The sequence below is a fragment of the Bipolaris zeicola genome, assembly GCF_000523435.1.
Source record: "Bipolaris zeicola 26-R-13 unplaced genomic scaffold scaffold_27, whole genome shotgun sequence".
In the NCBI taxonomy this organism is placed as follows: Eukaryota; Fungi; Ascomycota; class Dothideomycetes; order Pleosporales; family Pleosporaceae; genus Bipolaris; species Bipolaris zeicola.
Genome location: NW_006912076.1, coordinates 1 through 20,091, shown reverse-complemented (window position 1 = coordinate 20,091; position 20,091 = coordinate 1). Strand labels below are relative to the sequence as shown.

The 20,091-nt window shown below is 51.3% G+C and overlaps 5 protein-coding genes across 5 annotated transcripts; 3 read left to right on the top strand and 2 right to left on the bottom strand.

Annotated features, from left to right (window-relative positions):
* Nucleotides 1-78: 78 nt before the first annotated feature.
* Nucleotides 79-1,173, top strand: COCCADRAFT_88787 (uncharacterized protein; the record flags this gene model as incomplete). The annotated part of the gene is made up of 4 exons (XM_007711298.1): nt 79-268; nt 328-450; nt 498-619; nt 676-1,173. 4 exons carry the CDS (start codon nt 79-81, stop codon nt 1,171-1,173), a joined length of 933 nt encoding a protein of 310 aa, XP_007709488.1.
* Nucleotides 1,174-1,631: 458 nt separating this feature from the next.
* COCCADRAFT_88790 (uncharacterized protein) lies at nt 1,632-5,531 on the bottom strand (the record flags this gene model as incomplete). The annotated part of the gene is made up of 1 exon (XM_007711297.1): nt 1,632-5,531. The coding sequence occupies one exon, from the start codon at nt 5,529-5,531 to the stop codon at nt 1,632-1,634; it is 3,900 nt and encodes a 1,299-aa protein (XP_007709487.1).
* A 635-nt stretch (nt 5,532-6,166) lies between these two features.
* Nucleotides 6,167-7,568, bottom strand: COCCADRAFT_88794 (uncharacterized protein; the record flags this gene model as incomplete). The annotated part of the gene is made up of 2 exons (XM_007711296.1): nt 6,167-6,951; nt 7,010-7,568. 2 exons carry the CDS (start codon nt 7,566-7,568, stop codon nt 6,167-6,169), a joined length of 1,344 nt encoding a protein of 447 aa, XP_007709486.1.
* A 6,398-nt stretch (nt 7,569-13,966) lies between these two features.
* Nucleotides 13,967-15,320, top strand: COCCADRAFT_23930 (uncharacterized protein; the record flags this gene model as incomplete). Its single annotated transcript, XM_007711270.1, has 4 exons — nt 13,967-14,115; nt 14,229-14,569; nt 14,611-14,709; nt 14,854-15,320. The coding sequence occupies 4 exons, from the start codon at nt 13,967-13,969 to the stop codon at nt 15,318-15,320; spliced, it is 1,056 nt and encodes a 351-aa protein (XP_007709460.1).
* Nucleotides 15,321-15,660: 340 nt separating this feature from the next.
* COCCADRAFT_88847 (uncharacterized protein) lies at nt 15,661-18,936 on the top strand (the record flags this gene model as incomplete). The annotated part of the gene is made up of 7 exons (XM_007711295.1): nt 15,661-16,017; nt 16,153-16,178; nt 16,228-16,335; nt 16,388-16,660; nt 16,751-17,441; nt 17,488-17,628; nt 17,680-18,936. 7 exons carry the CDS (start codon nt 15,661-15,663, stop codon nt 18,934-18,936), a joined length of 2,853 nt encoding a protein of 950 aa, XP_007709485.1.
* Nucleotides 18,937-20,091: the final 1,155 nt, after the last annotated feature.

Below are 20,091 nucleotides of genomic sequence, written 5' to 3'. Positions count from 1 at the left end.
TTTTTGTACTGGATTCATCTCTCTAATAGCACATATCTTTGTCCACTGACATCATTCTTACCATCAGTGCTCATTACCATGGCTATCATACCAAGATACGGTGACTGGATCACCTTTCCTCTAGAGCAGGTCTCTCCCGTAGAGATCGAGTGGTGGAGCGACAAGACACAGCAGCGGGCCAGATACTATGTTGATAAATGTTGGTTTGGCGAAAGAGTAGACAGTACTGACAGTGAGTCTGCTTACGGCAAGGGTCTGGCTCCAAAGGGTGAATAGCCACAAAACAATGTTCTTACCTTCATCCATCATCCTAACATTTCTGTGCAGGAGAAACCCTTATATTCATTGCTTCAGAATACATCGAAAGTAGGATGCAGGGCGCACCGCATCTGCTGAACCTACATCTTATGGACATAATGAGGAAAAAATACCACGAAAACGACCTTGCAAGTACGAAGATGACGAGTCATAGGGACGAACTTCACTGATGTTTGCAGGAAACTGGGCCTTATTGCAGCTCAATGAAAAATTTCATTATGGGCAAAACAACAAGCAAACATTCAGATGGATCGTATACCACCCGCCCGCAATCGCTGGTCGAGAGCGAAAGATGTACCAAGTATGAGCGATCACACTATTCAGAAAAATCGATTGCGCTGACCACCTACGTTCCAGCATCGTTTTGTTGAGAATGTCGCCTTGAAGATTGCAGACATAGGCATCGAACTAGCCGGAGTAGCAGTCACAACCGGCACTGGCGCCGTCACAGCTGGCGCTGTTCAGGTTGAGGGAGTAGTACCTATGCTCACACGCATGAAAAACCTCTTCACAGCCAACCACGGCCACGGATTACACCAATTTTCTCCGTCTGAGCAAGTCCTTCCCATTTCACCCAAACCTCAGCCTGAGAAACCAAAAAAAACCTCTGTCACGCTATCCAACGGCACAGTAGTCGAGGTCATCGAGCAATCCGATAGCACTTTGCCCAACATCTCCGTCGAGGAAGTGAACATGATCAACATTGTAGACGTCCAAGACGAAAAACAGGATATACCTTCGTATACAGGCATGCCAGGAGTTTCGTCTCGAGAATTGTCGAACATTCAACGGGGTAGACCCGGGGATCGTGTCCAATGGGCTCGGAATCCACCCTTATCCACAGGCAACCAATAGCGGGGCTAGCATGGAGAGTAGTATGCAAGGGCTATTTCAGAGCGTTGAGTGGTTGTTACATATACCACGTATCGATAGTTCCATAACAATCCAACATTTTGAATTGTCGTTCTCATCTCTTCTTCCGAAAGATTCAAACAAAAAGATACTAGCATTGCTATAGTCCCTTAGACGCATTTCTGCTACCTTAAAGGTTAAGAAAAGAGTGAAATTGAATTGTAAAGAATGGTTTGCACTCAAGTGCCATTCGTGTGCTGCCATAAAGGATATAAACTTACCAAACACCAAATACTGGATATGCACAGAAGGGAATGAATCGCTCAAAGTGACTACATGGTAACGTGATTGAAACGAAACGTGCTTTGCCCGCCAAATAACGCCAGATAAAATACTTTCACAGTTTAAGACCCAGTCAAACGAGACGATCAGGCAAAAGCACTTTTACCACCTCAACTCTCTCACCCAAAACTCTCATATCCCTCCGTCTCCTCCCCCTCCTCCTCCTCCCCTGCACCTCTCCCCGCAACAACATCCCGCATCCTTCCCAACAACTCCGCAACGCGAAACGGCTTCCCGACAACATCATCCATACCCGCCTCGACCGCCGTCCTGATCTGCTGCTCCCTCACATTCGCCGTAACCCCAATAACCGGTACTCTCCCCCTCAACAAGCCCTCTTTCTCCAGCCTCCTAATCTCAGCTACAGCCTTCAACCCATTCATAACGGGCATTTCCCAATCCATGAGAATGAGGTTGAGCGGGATGGCGGGGATGTCGTCGTCGTAGCCGAGGGGCATGGGTTCGGTGGAGGGGACGTGGTATTTTTCTTTGCGGGAAAGCGAGGAAGAGAGTGGGTGCGTGTGGTTCCAGAGAGTGGTTTTCGGGAGGAAGTCTAGGGCTTCTTTGCCGTGGTTTGCGACGCTGATGGTGCAATTGAGGGCGCGGAGTTGCTTGGCGAGGACGCGCTGGTTGACGAGGTTGTCTTCGACGATGAGGACGTGGAGGTGTTGTGGGGTGGGTTTTGTTAGGGGCTTGGGGTCTTGTGGGTGGGGTTTTTGAGATAAAGGGAGGGCTTCGGAGTCAGTGTGGGAGCGTGTTGAAAGGGGTTGCTGGGAGTTTGCGGATGAGCGTCGGATAGTTGCATGAGGTGGTCTTGCTATCCGCGCGTCTTCGGTGGTGAGGGAGCGTAAGGGAGCTGTTGGTCTTGCTAGGTTTACTAGAGGTCGATGTCTTACATCTTCGGGGAACACATGTGGTAAGCTTCCGTTTCTCTTTGTACTAGGCTTCGTTCGCCTTGTTTTGATGTAGAAGGAGAAGGTACTGCCTTTGCCAGATTGACTTGAAAGACCAATGGCACCGCCCTGCAGCTCGGTCAAGCGTCGCGATATGAATAGGCCCAGGCCAGAACCTCCATAGTTGATGTGAGTGCGAGGAGAAGCTTGTGAGAAGCGAGTAAACAAAGTTCCCTTTTCGTCTTCTGAAAGACCGCGACCAGTGTCGGTGACAGAAAACTGCAGGTATATGAGATCTTGAGCGTGCTTCCAGTCATCTTCAAGGCGTTGGTCGTGGTCCACTAGTTTCTCTTCGTTGAATTGAATCCCTCCAGGACTTGAGGTTGGCTCTGTTACGCTAGCAGAAAGCGTCATTTTGACTGATTTGGTCTTCTCAAGACGTGTGAACTTAATAGCGTTAGTGAGAAGATTGATGAGAATTTGCAGCACCCTTGTTGGATCCAAGGAGGTCCAGTCAATCTCCATATCACGGTAGGACTGGTCAACTACTAACGAAATATCAATCCCTGCAGCTCTTGCTTCGGCATCGAACATTCGGACAGCATGTCTTGCTACATTTTCAGGCTGTGCAACTACCGGCGTCATATCCAGAAGACCCGAATCGAGCTTGGATATTGTCAAAACGTCGTCCACTATGTGTCTCATGTGCTGGGCGCACTGAGCGATAGTTTGTGCAGCATCCAACGTAGATTCCAAGAAAGCTGACCATCCATTTGTAGGCATTGCACGACATTCATCCTGCGCATAAGAAGATATGATTGAATCTGCACATTGCATAATTGCACTCAGGGGATTACGCATCTCATGTGAAGTAGTGTCGATGAAGTGCTCGAGATGCTGTTTTCCCTGAAGCGCGCTGTCGGTGCGAATTTTCTGAAGATCTTCGGCCCATTTCTGTTTGGAGATATCAATGACGTTTCCTACTATTTCGACGAGTTCACCGCTAGGTCCAATCTCAGGATAAGCTGAGCACAGAATCCACCTAAAGTGCTCAGTGTCTAAGGTTTGCGACTGGCTGAGCTCTGAGGGTGGCAACCATGGCATCCTGGTTCGTAGCTCGAAACAGATATGTTTATTGTCGACCACGAGCTTCGTAAACACTGATTTGCAGTAATCTATGTCTTCTTCGAAGGCAATAGCGTGCCATGCTTCTGTGGCATTGGTATGGAACCCGGCAATTTCAAACATTTCGTACCAGCGCTTGTTTCGATACGTGTAGTCCCCAACGGAATTTGTTATAAAAATGGCAACGTCAGAGCGCTCTGCGAAACGCTGGAATTTGCCTTCTTCTAACTTTATCTCAGCCATCAACTGCTCTTGGATCTGTGCAGCCTGGGCAATGGCATTTTCTCGTTGCCGAACCTCTTCTTCAAAAAGGACAACTGAGGCTAGCGAAGTAGCTAGCAAACGGACCATGACTTGGAGGTATTGCTGATAGTCTTCATCAAATGGCCTACGGGGGTTGAGGCCAATAATAAGAAAGCCTTCGACCTGGTTGCCAGTTGTTGGAATGATAGGGCACACGACAATGGTGCGACAGGGTTCCCCGTAGCCTCTCCATTTGATATCCCTCAAAGCAGCATTGGATCCAGGGAGCTGATCCAGACGCACAACAGTAGCTTTTCTGGACTGTGCGGCGCGGCGAATATGGGAATAAAGTAGGTACGAATCTTCGTTGATATTAATAGTCGTGGGAGCGATTGGATGGCCAGCCTCAACACCAATCGTACCCTTGAGCACGCATGCATCTAATGGCGGTGTGCTACCTGGCGATGACATTGATGTGATTTCGGCGCTTATGTGGCGCTCAGCAGCATACAGCAGAGCCATTGGCACATCTTTATCGTTCAGACCCAGAGAGCTCAAGGTTGTGTTCCAAAAAGAAGGAAAGTTCCTCGCACGTTCGCTTTGCGTGCCCATGGATACCAGACTGGAAACGCGGCGTTCGAGAAGGCGATGTTCGGTTACTTCGAAAAAGGTTTGATAGTAGGCCTTTGTACCACGATGGCGATCCAGTATTGGCACAAACCGAAATGACCAGTGGGTCTCTTCGAAACGTCCGTCTCTATCGATGAACAGCAGTATGTCTGGCTCAGCCAGAGGTTCGTCTGTGTCATTGGTATGGTGAACGATGGTTTGGAATGTGGGCCAATGCTCGGGCGCATGGGTGCGGACGTTCTCGCCCATGCAAGGATGAAGATTGCCTAGTAGCTGAATATATGCCTCATTGTATAGCATTACGCCATCATCGCCCCAATACAAGATGGTCGGTCCACTGTTGCCAAGGACCATGTTTGCCATGCAACGCAAATCGGGTGACCATGACTGGATTGGTCCGAGGGATGTATTAGCCCAGTCTACACTGTGAAAATAATCGATATGAAGTCCAGATACGATATCCGGTGGACATTCAGCCGAGGTGTAGTCAAAAGGCCCCCGACTAGTACCTTTTTGCGCATCAGAACAGTCTACACCAATTTCGGGGGTCGCAGGCAGCTGTACTGGTAGCGTGGGAGGCGTGGTAGGCGATATGTCCCTGAGAGGTTTGCTCTCCACCGTCTTGCTATCGCGACTCAATTTACGATGGTTCCCGCCGGCTGGCCCTGTATTGGCCAACATTAGTGATGTGGGCACTCCGCTGACAACCCTGCAGCGTCCAATGGTAAGGGCGTTCCATAGATGGCCCTCAAAGGTATAGACATGGCTCGGCCATTGCAGGCTACCCTCTTGTATCCTGCCGCAGACCCAGTCTCGGAAAGCAAGCTGAGCTTCAGTGCTTTCATCCAATATGCTCGTCTCGTTGTGTCCCGTTATTTTGGCCAGCAAACCAGCTGCCGCTGTCAGAGCTGGGTTGGAATATACCAGATCGAGCGGCTTATCGTACGCCAAGTGAGAAGGCAATTCGAGGACGAATGAAGGGCGTTTGTCGACCTCCAGCGCTTCTAGCAGTGTAAGCGCAGCCGCGTTTGTGTGCATGGGCAGCTCGAGCTGCCCTTTGGAGTCCATTGTATCTGGCGCCCTCGCTCTTTCTCGTTTCCTGAGTATACGCCTATACCATCTCGTCATCCGCGCACTGTATCGAGGGAGGTGGGTGTGTCTGCAATGCTCATCTCAAGGAGTGAACCGCGCTGAGTCGCTCGTCGCTCGTCGCCCGTGGTCGGTGCCCAAAAGGCTACTAACGCGTCCATGGCCTGGCCAACTCGCCCATGCTACCAGTCGCGATAGCGTCTCAGCCCGCCAACTAGTAGCCTCATCCGCTCTTCTCCGCTCCATCGTCAATCTGCCATTGTAAACATTATTGATAGCTACACCACAGTGCAACGCGACCTTTTTGCATTCCTCCAGATGACCGCCGTCATGTTGTCGTCACCGTTCCCCGCACGTCGGTGCTGACGGACCTCCCCAGCAACGGTACGGTACGGTGCGTTACGTTTGAGCCCCCTGCGGCGATCTGCCTCACCTTCGACCGATCTGCACCAGGATCATTAAACTCAAATGTATCACCACAAACCTTTCGGCATAATCGAATTTGGCCGTCCCAACTACACATCTTGTTTTTACTGTCACTGCCCTGATGTACAGGGATACCTCTGCACTTTCTCTGCGCCAATCACGTTACAACAAAGTAGCTCGAACGACGATGCATATGCAACCTCATTATCATTATCAATTACAAAGATTACGGGTACTACCCTCCATCTCTAATGGCTACACATGGGCTCTACGGGCGCCTTGTTGCCGCCGAAATATACTTTTCCATAAACATTGTTCCCTGTCCAACGATCCGACGGCACCCTTGGCGGGTTCGCGGGACCCCCTTCCTTCTGTGAACCCGGAAACAAAAAGTTGGGCGAGACAACACTGTCAGGACATCCAAGTGCCGTCTTGCTAAGCAGAGGATCCAAGACCGAAAGAGCCCAAGAAACACCTTTTGCGACGTTCTCCTCTGTGCCGCCAAGCGCAAGTGGAGTAATGGAGTTGAGACCCTGGTACACATCGCAGAGGAGTGTCTGAACACTAAGGTTGGGCGTGCCGACCTGCGCTGCTCCAGGCACAATGATGTTGCGCGGGTAGATAACCAGAAATCCATCAGCAATGGTCTGAACCGCACCGTACAGAGTATCGCGACGATACCAGTTTTCTGGCCAGCGCTCGGGAACGTATTTGAATTCCTTTGTGCGTGCATCGTACTCGGCACCAATAATGCTCATGATGCTCTTATAGTTTGAGACGCCGCCTGCAACGTATGTGCCGTTCGAGAAGAACTGAGGGTAGAAGGCAAAGGCGCCGAGGGATACGATTTGGGGGAAGGGAAAGTAGTAAAGAAAGGGGTTGTTGTTCTTGCTGAAGCTGGCAGACTGCGCACAGTGCTCTGCCATGACGTTCATGCCAAACTCTTTCTTAGGATCTTTGGCGGCGAAGCCAACCATTTGCTTGATGAGGCGAGAGGAGACGTGGTGGTTGTCGCCACAGCCGTTATAGTAGTCTAGTTTAAGAGAGTTGGATCATATTTACATGGTGAAGAGGCAGTATCATAACTTCACGGTTGGGCGACACATCGGCTTCAACAACCGAATGGCGGTTCAAGCCACCAATGCCGTTTTTCCCTGAGCCGAGATAGAATGAAAGTCCATCGAGGTCTCCACTGCCCAAGACAGCAAATGTGGCAAGGACTGTAGCAAGATCCACACCCATGTTGAAGCCGCGCGCCGTAGCTTCCAGCACCTGCCCGAAATTGACGTATCCATCGCGCGGCAAGTATCCGTGATTGGCAAGAAGATTGAGACCCGGGCAAGGGCCACGAGAGTCATTTGGCCCAGGTGCCTTAAATTCGAAGCCGAGTTCAGGACGCTTGTTGCTCTTTTTGACGACAGCCTGGCCGACTGAAGTCAAGAGACCGTCAACAAGGTCACCAAGCGAGCCAAGGAGATTACCGACGGGTTTCAGAAGTTGGGGTTCGGCAGCTCGTTTAGCAAGATCTTCGCTCTCCATTTGCGCTCGGATATGTTGCTCCATCTCTGCTCGGGATGTGGCACCCATCATGCCGGGGTAGGCGGCAGCTATGGCTGGCAGAGCCAGTGCTGCAGTTTGAGTGAACCTCATGATTCTTGCACACCGACCGCTTTTGGAAAATGGGATGGGGTTATGAAGAACCCACTAGTGGCTTGATGTATTTGTTCTTCTAAACGGTACGGAGATTTTATATGTACATTTCGTCTTTCACCGCCAGGCTGGAGACTTCCTTGGCCTGCTCATGATGACATGTCGGTAAATATACACCTTCTCTTTGTTACCCACCTCCAAGAAGATCTTCACAACAACTCCGAAGAGGAGAGTAGCAGTATGAGGCCAAGAATACAAGCGTGCGGAGAAGATGATCGATCCAATCACATATTTCATGATTACCCCATTTAGCACTTTTCTTCGCGACTCGAGTCCTAAAAGGTACTTGATAGACTCCACTGTTTGTTTGGCAATCCAGAAAGCCGGGGAATTCAATATGACGATCCAATGCCCAGCATCGCGGAGAATTCAATAAGAAGCGAAAACGCGGAGAGTGTTGTCGGAGTGATCTCGACGACAATCGGAGGCATGGCCATTGGATACAGTGAAGCTAGATTCCCATGTATCCCAGAAAGACACGATGATGTCTAGACATGCTGTTTCTAGACCCGCGGAAGGGACATGAGTCAGTCTAGATACTTTATCGATCGCGACTCCTTAGGCCTCCCGAGAATACGAGACCAGCAGCATCATGAGATGCACTTTCGAAGAGGATGGGTACGGGATTTTGGTACGCTGTATACAAGAGAAATAGAAAAGAGACTCTCCTGATTTCAGCTCAAGTCTCAAAAGCCCACTTTGTGTTACCAGTGCAACGCGATCAAGTCGCATCACCATTCCTCGCAATAGAGTACCGCGCATGATCGGCAGACGGGAGCAAATCTCAGCCCCACCACTCACCCTTGAACAATTTACCATGTCAAAGTCATGCTCCTTGCATGTTACTAACTGGTTTCAGGGGAACTGGGGGCGGGGAGCGCGAGAGAGAGAGCGAGAGAGCGAAAGAGTGCGCCGCGTTATCTACATCAAACACGCCGCACCCGATTCCCGATCACCTACGTATTCATTTCCAGATTCGCGCTGGAGCAAATAACGCAACCATGCAGTCGGCAACACCGAGTCCCCGACCATCTCCATTTTATTATCAGAAATCAGCCTCGCACCAGCCTTGCATCCAACCACCCTTCTCTCCCCAGAAACTTAACCCCTCCCGGCCCACGAAAAAAATGGGGAAAGCTTGCTGAAATAGGATAATAGTCATTGACTAAATCTCTTCAAAATCCACAGTCATCGCAAAGTCCAAAAAAAAACCTGAAGTCGTAAAATCCCCAATAACAATCATGCTCCGTACCCTTTCTCCCCCCCCTTCCCCCAAATTCCCCCAACAACCTGCACACGTCCCCCCTCCACGCCTCTGAGTCGTTCAAGCTCCACCCCCCGAAAAACGCCACTCCAGCCACATCACCCCATCTCTGCCCCCCGGCCGCCGTCGCAAAAGCTAAGATCAGCAGATTCGTGGTCCTTGCATCGTCCGCCTTTAATTCTCTGTGCGTTTGTTTGCCTTTGTTCCAGTCAGCGCGTATGGTGATTCTTCAACAACTTCAAACAATAGTTAAAGATGTATGTATCTTTTTTTTGTGAGGGGGGTTTAGATAGCCGAGCCTGTTGGTATCTATGTAGTAATAAAGCGAATTTGAGAGGAGAGCTGTAGGCAGATAGTTATGGTATGTGGTATGTAGTGCGATAGTTCAAGAGACGAAAAAACGTCATTTCGCGGAGTTTTTTTTTGCTTGACGGCCGCGGGAATAAGGCAGAGGAAGATGGGTGATGGCAGGAAGGTGGGTCTTGGTTGGGTTAGCGGCGAACTTTATTTCAGAGGGCCGACGTGGCAGAGTTGCGTGCTTTGTGCTTGGTAAGTAGAGTAGAGGGGGGAGAAAAGGGATGTGTGCTCGGGGTTTCTTTGCGGGCGAGGGTGAGAATGCGGTATGGTGTGGACTGTGAATGGGTTGTGTGGCCTCTGCTTTCACGGATCTACGCGTTCGTTAGATAGGGAGGCTTGGGAGGCGCGCCGCTATGCGCGGTCGGTGCCGTGTGTAGTAGGTGGGCTGAAGGGGGGAACGTTGAGGATGCATGTCACCAATTGGCAAAGATGGCTTTGTTGATTGACGAAAGTTTGTTTGATTAGAGCCCAGTTCTTCTTGCTGACTTCGGCGGTCGGGGAGATGGACCTGGCTTTTTGCTTTGCGGTCGAGTGCGACGTCGAATTAAGCTCTTGTTTGATGTCAGGGCAGAGGGAAGCTATGGGATTTTTTATGGACTAAGATGCTAGAGCTTGAGTGTATACGACATGAGTGACATGAGTGACATGAGTGACATGAGTGACATGAGTGACATGAGTGACATGAGTGACATGAGTGACATGAGTGACATTTTTGAAGTGCATTAGGCAAATGGTCAGTGGAGAAACGATTACTTCTCCCGACACTATAGCAGATATGGATTTAGTTCATTGACTTTCGTAATTTCTTCTCCTCTCGGGGATGGTATTCGGTGACGCGCGTTTTGGTGAACTTTGCCATTTGACGAATAGCAGATGAAATGCTGATGTATCCAATACCGCATGTCATACTTTAGTACTTGCAAACGGACAAGGAGCTCTGTAATCTAGCCCTAGCTTTGTCTCAGGAGAACAGCAGATGTGATGTTGTTAGTGATCACCACGATAAGCAATGAGAGAACTCATTGGTCTTCATATGCTCTACCGAAAGCGGTAAAAGTTGCGCAGAATTGATTCGCGTCAAGAGCTTGTTTTCATCGGACATACAGTAGGCAACTATGCCACACTAAAAATCAAGAGGTGCATCGCCGGGACTAAATCTATCAGCTAATGGTGTAACACGCAGCTAGTTCATTGAGCCCCGAGTCAAAGTACGTAGTCCGGCTCGTGCTATAGTAGTCGCCGACCGACGCAGTGCGTCATGATACGATTTATCATCACCACAGTAATACGAGCATGTCGGCATTTTCTACAGTGCGCGCCGAATGTGGCGGTGGCACGGTGGTGTGGGGACAGCTACGCTCGTATCTCGCAAAACAAAAGATCTACTTCGTTGTAAAGCGTAGTAAGAATGCACAGGCGCCCGTTGGGGCGTAAGGGTTCGCGTAGAGGCACAGCGACATGGCTCGGAACGCAACGCCCTACCGTTGCGGACGGTCCCGCGATGACACGAGTTGCGGCAATTTGAAATCAAGCAAAAGCTAGAAGTGCGGCAGAGAGCCTGAATCTGGGTTCGGATGAGAGTGTAATGGGGCATTTGCTGTACATTGCCGCATTACAGCATGCATACCTTCCATGTGCCATAACTGTGCCACAACTGTGCCATAACTGTGCCATATCTGCACATCCACCGTCGAGTACACCTAGTAGATGATTGGTTGTTTCTTGTCTATTGTGAGTGGTTCGCAGAAATTGCATCGGCTCTTACTCTACATCAGATGCTGGCCGGATCTTGAGGCAGCGCACGAATGCTGGGTCAGAAGATATTCGTGTGAAAAGCGTAATGTTTTCCGCACCAAGCGGCTGTTTCCGTGACCCCTGGGGCGGCAAATCAGTATGTCTCAGGAGGCCTTACAGTTTGATATTTGCTTTTATGCCAGGGTAGTAGCCGAGTTATCCAGACGTGCGCCACTTCTCAACGACCTTTGCTGCAGCCCTCGGAGGCGTTGTTAGCATGAGTGTTGAATGTCTTACTTTGTAACAACGGGCTGGCTATGTAGGTTAAATGCCAGCTTAAGCGCCGGAATGTTGTAAGACGGTCACCGAGCAAGCCGTGGTTTGGATGGCATGCAGGGTGAAAACCGAAACCTGTCCACTGGGTAGTCAGCAAAACTCAACCTTGGGTAGAATGAGGTATTCTGGGCTGCAGTAGTTGGGCGGCTATAGGACGAGTCATGGAAGGTAGAGGCGTGTCGAAGGCGCAAGTTTGAGTTGGTGTGAGTAAGTAGGCTGAGGCTAGGGGTGGGGAACCTGACGTGGAAAAGAGATTGTACCTGAGCCAAGCGTTGGGAATAGAAACAATTAAAGGACTAGGCGAATCAGTGTAAAGAGGCCAAACTACTCGAGAAGGAAAGCAGTTAAAGTGCTGAGGTCAGATGGTAGCGGCCATGTGGCTTGCCCAGCGGCGCTTACACAAGCAGCGGTATGGCGAGTGATTACTCAGATGGCATTATTCATGGGCTCGGTGGATGACCAAACAGGACGTCACCTCACAGCAAGGCTGGTGCACGAGGTAGTGGAGTTTGGGATGCGGAGAGAGATATTCTGGGCTGGGCCAAGAGTCGCGGGCTAGAGCAAAACAGGGCAGCAGTGGTGCTTTACTCGGGCAGCGAGGGTGGATTGCAGGGTGCGCAATGCCGTCATGAGGATGCAAAGGACTTGGATGGCGGTGATAAGAGCGTGGGTGTGGTGACGGTTTTGGCGAGGCAGAATCTTGGTGGTGAAGGAGGACTAGCCTGTGGGTTGGGCTAAAAATACACCAACGGGAACGCTAGTGCAGCCGTCACAGCGCACATGAGGTCAACATGGCTGGGGAAGTACAGTGAGGTGTTGGCGGCGAGGCTATGAATAGTGGAATGGACAGCTTTACACGTCGCAATATCGGCCGATGCACACAGCATAAGCGACATGATGTGTGTATGTGTATGTGGGTGTGGCTAGAGAGATGAGTGTGTGTGTGTGTGTGTGTGTGCGTGTGGGTGTGTGTGTAAATGTGGATTTGGGTGTGGGCAGGTGCGGGTCGTGCACGTCCCTCTCTGATCGTACGCTGGAAAATGAGATTCAGTCACGTGCAGTACGCGAGCGAGATTGTGCGTCTGCTGTTCCTCCATCCATTCATCCCTCCCAGCATTGCCCTGCCATTGCGCTGCCTATCACCTTCCAGCTCTTCCCAGTAACATGTCTACGGAAACGCCGGCCACGCCATCGCTTCAGCTCCTACACGGAGACAGCGCGCATTGTTTTCACAGCACGTCGGCACAAGCCGTACTAGTCTGCTGCTTCGGCTTCCCCATACTGGCAGAGCGACAGGCCGCTGTCAGGCTTGGTGCCGTCTGGTGCACCGCGCGGGCGCACACACCTTCATGGAGAAGCTGGCGACGGAAATAATGGTACTAAAACCATAACCATCGCAAACCCTCGCAATTTCTCTCCAGATATCGTCGTCGGAGCTACTTCGGCACGGGGACGAGTCTGGCCATGACAGATACCTGAATCGTACCATGTGCGGGACGGCAACACCCTTACCACTCGCTCGCTCTCTCTTTCTGTTTCTCTCTCTCCACCTCATCCGCGCGACTCGGCCGCAAGCTGCCGCATACCATGCCGCGGCCTATTCTCAACACGTCCCACTCTCCCACGGTGCTTGTGAGCCTCGCCGGGCCGGCAAACGGCTATCGCTTCCACACTGGCCACAAGCGCGAACTCATGGATTGGCCAAGTCTCAGAGTGCACAGTTATCTGTCGGTTAAGGTACATAGCTTTGCACATAATGTCTGGCCTCACGCTTGTCACGCCTTCGAGGCTCCAGGGCATGCCAGATAACTCCTTAGTGGACCCATTCTGGTGCAGGGGGCGTTATCCATCTCAGATGCGTGCGTCAACCGAATGCTACCCAAGAGACGGGTCCTGTACAGCTTCGCACACACGTGCAGCTTCTTCTGCGTGTGGCTTCGGCGTCCAAGAGCGTGAAGCATAGCTGTATGCCCGTCTCACCTATGCGTCGCCGTGATACCCTTTTGGTCCTCACTCGCCCTTCGCTAGTTATGCCCGCACACAAACATGGCCAGCCATGCGGGGGGGGGGTCGCTCAAGACGTTTGGCGTGGCTCGCCCAGGCGATCCTTTCCGCCAGCCTCGTCCGCCATGAGTTTTTCCTCCAAGGATTCGTCGCTGTCAACTACGCTTGAGCGTAAACAGCAAATGCCATGGTTTCCGCTACTAATATGCCCTAACCGACCGACGTGTTTCTGTCTCTTCGAATCGCGAGAGCCGCCGCGTGCCCGTTGCCTATTTTTTTTTTAGGTTGTGGCCAAGTCGCCATCGTGGCATGGTCCATTAGAGTAAAATGCAATTGGCATCCTAATTTACGCGCCGGCTTTCCAGCTAACAGGTCCTGGTCATCTTGACCTACTCCACGGGTCACACAGCTCGCTTGCCCTTGTCCATACTTGCGCCTTGCTGACGGGGATCATCGCAACCTTCCCATCGTCTCGGTTACGAAGGAGCTCAGCCCATCATGAAACCGACAACGGCCCTGGCCCGACAATCAGGCTCACAAAGTGCCCGAATATTGCAACAAGGTGCGAAGTTCCCATGTGCAACCAAAAAAACCCATGTCCATCGAGCTCCCCTCACACGCGCAGCATCCCCGATGCGCGTAGATGCAGGAGCTTGAACCATGGAAACCGGTGAAGCCTGTGACGTGCGTCGTGCAGTTCGTCCTTGTATGCCGAGCAAAAGCGCGTCGACCCTCATCAAAGTCCACGTCCTCTACACCTTTGGCCAAAGCCGTGCAGATCAGTGCAAAAGCGTACGCCCGCCGTCTGCTTTCATTTGCCTTTTGACCCGCCCTGGAAGGCTGAAAAGCTTGGGAACACAACGACCAAGCTTTTTGCCTGCACCGACACGCTAAGACTATGTCAGGCCTCCCGCCCTGGACGCCCTACCTGTGTGGAGATTGGGCGAGGGCCAGGGGACCGGGGACCCTTTGAACCCGCTCCTTGTGTGCACACACGGAGGGACTGCTTACCGTGCTTATGCCCTGGGTATTTGCTCATTGACGAATGGTCGCTTGAAGCACACTCGACTCGACTGCACGCCCCAGGGAATATGTGGTGCAGAGTTTTACCTCGAGTCCCGTTGTGGCCTACTATTCGGCCAAGCGGCTTGCAATGAGAGACATGGCCGTGGTTCTGCCGCGTACATTGTTGTGTATGGTGATGGATGCTGCATGGCGGGATGGGGCCCTGGCAACAAGGCTACACGTGAGGCTACACTACACATATGCCGCTCACGCACCTGACAGTCCCCACCTCTACCAATGGCTACGCATCGTGGTGCGAAACTTTCGGGCATATGTATCTTGTCCACTGCAGGGGCGATTATCGCAATCCCGCGACAAGTCGTGCGTCCGCCCTCACGGCACCTACTACCGCCACTGTTCCATAGTCTTCTCTGTAAGGGACGTGGGTTTGTCATCGTCCTCGTCCTCGTCATCGTCATTTTGCCATCTTGTACCCTCCTCGCCTCTGCGTGTAAGCGGCAGCAGGACGGTGCACCGTTGCAGGAGCATGGGCTGAGCACACCCGTCACGCTCCACGCGAGTCTCTATTTTCGGGTCCTCCATGGGCTCTCAAGCCACACTCCTCTGAGGAACCGATGCAAAGACCGAGGCGGGAACGGTCCGTAGCCTGGCCACCACCACCCACCATCCACCCACCCCAGTCATGTCCCAATTATGGCGCGCGGACGCTCTCTCGCCCAATGTTCATGACGGAACCGTTCGATGGCAAGCCCGCAGCCATGCCCGCGGGCTCAGACGCATGGTTTTGCTACGGGCCTGGCCAATGCACTACCTCTGGTGGATCCCCTGTCAAGCCTCATACCTACCTGTTGTGCATGCGTGCTTGCAGCGTCTATCTGTCCATCGCTCTCTCAGAACCCCTGCCTCGAGTAGGCTCCTCGTTCGGGGTTGGCTCAGGCACAGCCCGCAGATATTTACAGTCTTCTCCATAAACTCACCTGGGCGCAGCCTTTCCTTCACCACAATTGTCACAAATGCCTTGATTTGGAACGGCCATCTGTCCCATTCAGGCCTTGTACACACCACGTTAAATTACCACCCCTGGCAAGTGTTTCTTAATTCAACACTCATACTTCCGAGTGCCTATCATTGTCCTGGGGGAGCTTGGCCGACACGCCCAGGACATGCCCACTAGCCCATAGCCATCTCCCGCACAACCACATCTGGGTCTTTTGGCTCGCTTTGCCTACACCCCCACTTGAGCCTCCCATACCTGCTAGCCCCATCACTCCCGCCTTAGATATATACCGCTCGTCGCCACCTCCGTCAAACATGTCTGAACCCAGCGAGACCGGAGGCCGCCCATTGGATCCAACTACCAACCAACTACAGCATCCCCAAGGCAGCACCACTCCCCCACCAACATCTCTTCACGTCGACCATTGCAAATCGTCGCCAACATATAACCACTCCAAGAAGCCCAGGAAGACTAGCCCTCGTCATCGCCCTGGCGGTATTCAACAAGAGCCTTCTGCCCCCCACATCGGCTCCTCCCGTTCTGAGCAACTATCGACTGCGAGTCCTACAGACATGGCTTCCCACATGTCGCCCGTTCACTACACCAAGACTGGTCGCATCAGCAAAGCAAAGAAAGGCTTGAAGGTGCACAAGTGCGATACCTGTGGAAAGGTGAGTTGAGATTCTTAGTCCTGCAACCACCCACCGGCACCTTTATTATACCACATCGGTATCATGTTACATCCTCGCCATATCCAGTCAAACAAAAGCACCTCAAAGTACTATTCTTTTGCTAACCGTCGCCAGTCTTACACACGTGCGGAGCATCTAAGGTCAGCCCAAGCTCACTATTAAGCGAAACTATATTGACTTTTTATGCAGACGGCACATGAAGAACCATACGCCAGACGATGCACTAATCTGTGAAGTCGCTGGATGTGGCAAGGTATTCCATCGCATGGATCTTCTTGTTCGACACCAGGAGAGGCAGTACGTAGGATCGAAGTGGCTTTTGACAGTTCGACACTGACGTGTTTGACAGCAACGAGATGGGAAACGACTCCCGTCGGCCAAGCATCGACGAGTCACCAGTCCCTTTGCCCATCTCCACCCCTGCTCCTGAGCCATCCATCCTGAGCGGTACACCTGCTCTGCCAAACCATCCATGTTTTTTGCCCGTCTCTCCTATGCATGAGTCGGCGCCACCCCCAAGGTATAATTACGCTCAGTTTCGTACTCCTCGAACGCCCCAGGCTTTTTCTTCAAGTTTCAGTCATGTTCCTCGTTCTTCTCCACAGTCTGTTTTCAGCCCCAAGTGAGTTTCATTGTACATCTGCAGCACGTTTCCCATCTTTTCAATTCTTTTCATCATCGAACGTGAGAGCGGATGCTGATGCCTTTCAAGTCAATCTAAACATCATCGATCTTTCCATTATAACCGCCAACCTGCACCGGCTATGGTATCGGTCGAACCTGGCGTTCCAGGTCTGTGGCCTGAACCATACAGCCCTCTGGGTTACTCTTCTTCGACTAGCGGTTACGTATCACCAATCGCGCCAACAGACTACCCAGTCTACACCCCTTACCACCGAACACGCACTCCTTCGAATGCATCATGCATTGAACAGCCCAGCTGGACCTTTGCGTCACGTTCCCCCGCTTCTACGACATCAACCATGGCCTTCACCTGGCCTTCTTCAGACAAGGGGCATACTGCTCCAGGTCTTGCTTACATGAACACTTCTTGTCCAATGACTAGCATGTCAATTACTTCCAGCTTCGATGCAATGTCGGAATTCGGGCATTATGGGCCTAAAAGCATGATGCAGAGAGATGAAGAGGAGAGAGCAATTCTCTTTGGAGAACAACAATACGGTATGGCTTCGATCGACAACACCTATCCGTTTGAGCAATGTCTTGACTGTTACTGGAGGCTCTTTCATCCCACTTTCCCCGTCGTCCATCGATCTACCTCTGTGAACTCATCACCAATGCTGCATGCCGCCATGGCTGCCATTGGGGGTCAGTACTCGCACGATACGAATGTCAAGAAGCAGTCCCGAGACCTTCACGACCGATGTGTTAAACTGCTCGAAGTGGTAGGTTAATTGCATGGCATGATGACCATGGACTAATCATCAGCAGAGGGACCGAGAAACAATGACCGAGTCCGACCGGCTATGCGATTTCCAGGCAATATTTCTTCTCGAGGTCCTCTCTCAGTACCGTGCTCGTCGAGCTGGTAACGCCTTGTCCCCGCGATTCGGCAAAGTGTATCACAAGGTAGGCTTAGTGTTGATACATATATATGTTAAAACTGGCTAACATAGACAGGCTGCCGAAAACTCCAGACGCAATACTCGACTTTTGGGCGACATCGTGTCGTCTCTCGACCAACCTGCAGAGCCAACTTCGGCCTGCTGGCAACAATGGATCGAGCTGACATCCTGGCAACACCTACTTTTGTCTTGCTACGTTCTCGAGTCGCAACAATCGCTGTTGCTTGCTCGCAAACCTTTTCCTTCTCTCGTACAAGACACCGCCTTTGATCTACCATTTCCTGGGCATGTCTCATCATTCGACGCCACCGATCTGACATCATGGGCTGAAGCAGTTCGGCAACACTCATACTCGCCTGCATACGTATATGAGGTAACACCAGAGTCAGCCTCTGTCTCTTTCGACACTTTCCAGTCGGCCATTTTGCTTGCGGCTCACTACAAGTGTCCTGGAAACTCATCTTCCTACATTTCATTGCCGACAGTATCAAACATTGAACATCTTCTTGCTACAACGCCCGTCACTATGCGAACGCTGGCCACTTCCAAACTTGTCCAGGTGACACCTCTCCGCGCTCTCCTCGCTGTCTCTGGAGAATCGTGGATTCTTTCCGAAAAGGTCGAAACACCCCAGCTCTTCGCTGCACTAAAAACCAGTCTTAGGACGTGGGTGGCCCAGGTTTGGTCTACCCCAGCGTCAGAAGGCGTGCCGGTCAAAGAAGCTTTGCGCATCTCAGTCGAGATTCTGCAGCAGGCGCTGCAAGAACAACGACTCGGTGTCGTACCAGAAATGGGCACAGACATGGGTATCTTCTTCGCCGCTCTGGTCCTATGGGTCGTCACTGTCGCAGCCACTACTCGCATGAGAAGACTGTCTTCAGAAGACACAACCACCACACAGTGCCAGACTCGCAGGCAGTCCCTCGCCCAACCGGGGACCGCAGTCCAGCAAAGCAGTCTGCTCCCTTCTCCCATTGCAGCTCCCCACTCCCCCATCTTTGAAGCCACGCCCGAAAACCCTGTGCTGTCGCACGCGCAAATCACTATCAATACGATTTCCTTTCTCAACAACGCGCTGTTTGTCTCGCCAAATACGGTTTCAGCGAAAGATGTCTCGCGCCAGCAAACAGGCTGTGTTAGTCTCTTGCTATGGGTTAAGTTGCGACTCCGCGGCGTTCCTGTTGACGACTTGAACGCCAGTGTTGCCGCTGGTGCCTGGGACTCGACATCGAAGCTTGGCGAGCTGCTTGATGGCGTCACTAGGTCGCTCGAACGGATTTTGCGGAGCGGATGGAATGGATGGGGTGTTTGAATCCCTGAAGCCCTCATCTTCTTCTTTATTCATTTTACATACATTTGCTTTCTTGTCTTTCGCTTCGATTATTCGGAATGCTTTTGTCACTTCCGACCTTTTTTTGCTTGGTTGCCGTTGCGCATCGTTTTTGATTGGGTCTGGCTTTTACTTTTATGTTCTTCTTTTATGCTTCTCATCATGTCTTCATACCACTCGCTAACGGTCCTGCTCTGTCAACTCCTCACTGGAGTTTCGACGTTTGTTTATTTTTCCTTTCGAACCATGTCTTCTTAACACTCGCTTTGCGGCTTTGCGCTGCTCTTTTCTCATTACCTCGCCCTTCGCTTGAGGTCTTTTTTTTTCATTTCATGTGGCAGGACTGGATTTACGACTTTTACGATTTTTTTCTTGTTCGATCGCTTTTTTACTTTGTACGGAGGATACCCCTTGCATTTTTTTATTTTACCACTTGCTTTGCATGTTCTTCTGCATCGTCTTCTTCGTTTAGCGTACACAACAGTGTTACTCTTTTTTTTAACGCATGACTGGCATTTTTTGTATGGCATATCATGTATTGTATTTTTTTCTCTGCTCTTGGCCCATCTGGCTTCAATGAGATCTGAATCGTTTGCATCATCTTGGCTTTTCTATCAAAGCATGCTATGCATTCGCTTTTACACGCAACAATACAAGACTGTCTTTTGCTTGCGAATTAAATTTGCATCAAAGTGGAATACATATACGCTGTTATCGTGTCTCCTGCCTCTCAGCACAACGCTTACATCTCCGTCCCCGTCGCTCAATCCTGCCATTCACCACGAAGATTTCATCCCTCTTCCCCCCACCAACAAAACAATCTCTATACATCTTGAAAAGCCCTACTACTATCTTATCCCCTAGACTTCTCACTCCCTCCTTATCTTCCTTCCCACCCTCCTCTGTTCTTTCCTCAGGCTTAGCACTTCGCTCCTCGCTGCGATGCAACAAGTCATTCATCATATCGTCGTGCGCTCGCTGTGCTGCTGCGGGATTCTTGTATTTCTTTGTTCCGTTGGGTCGGGAGTTGTATATTGGATGTGGGGGCGAGTGGTAATAGGGGTTGCGGTATGAGGCCATGGGGGACGGGGGTGTTTGCATAGTTTATGGCTTTGGGGATTTTCTTTTGGTGATTAT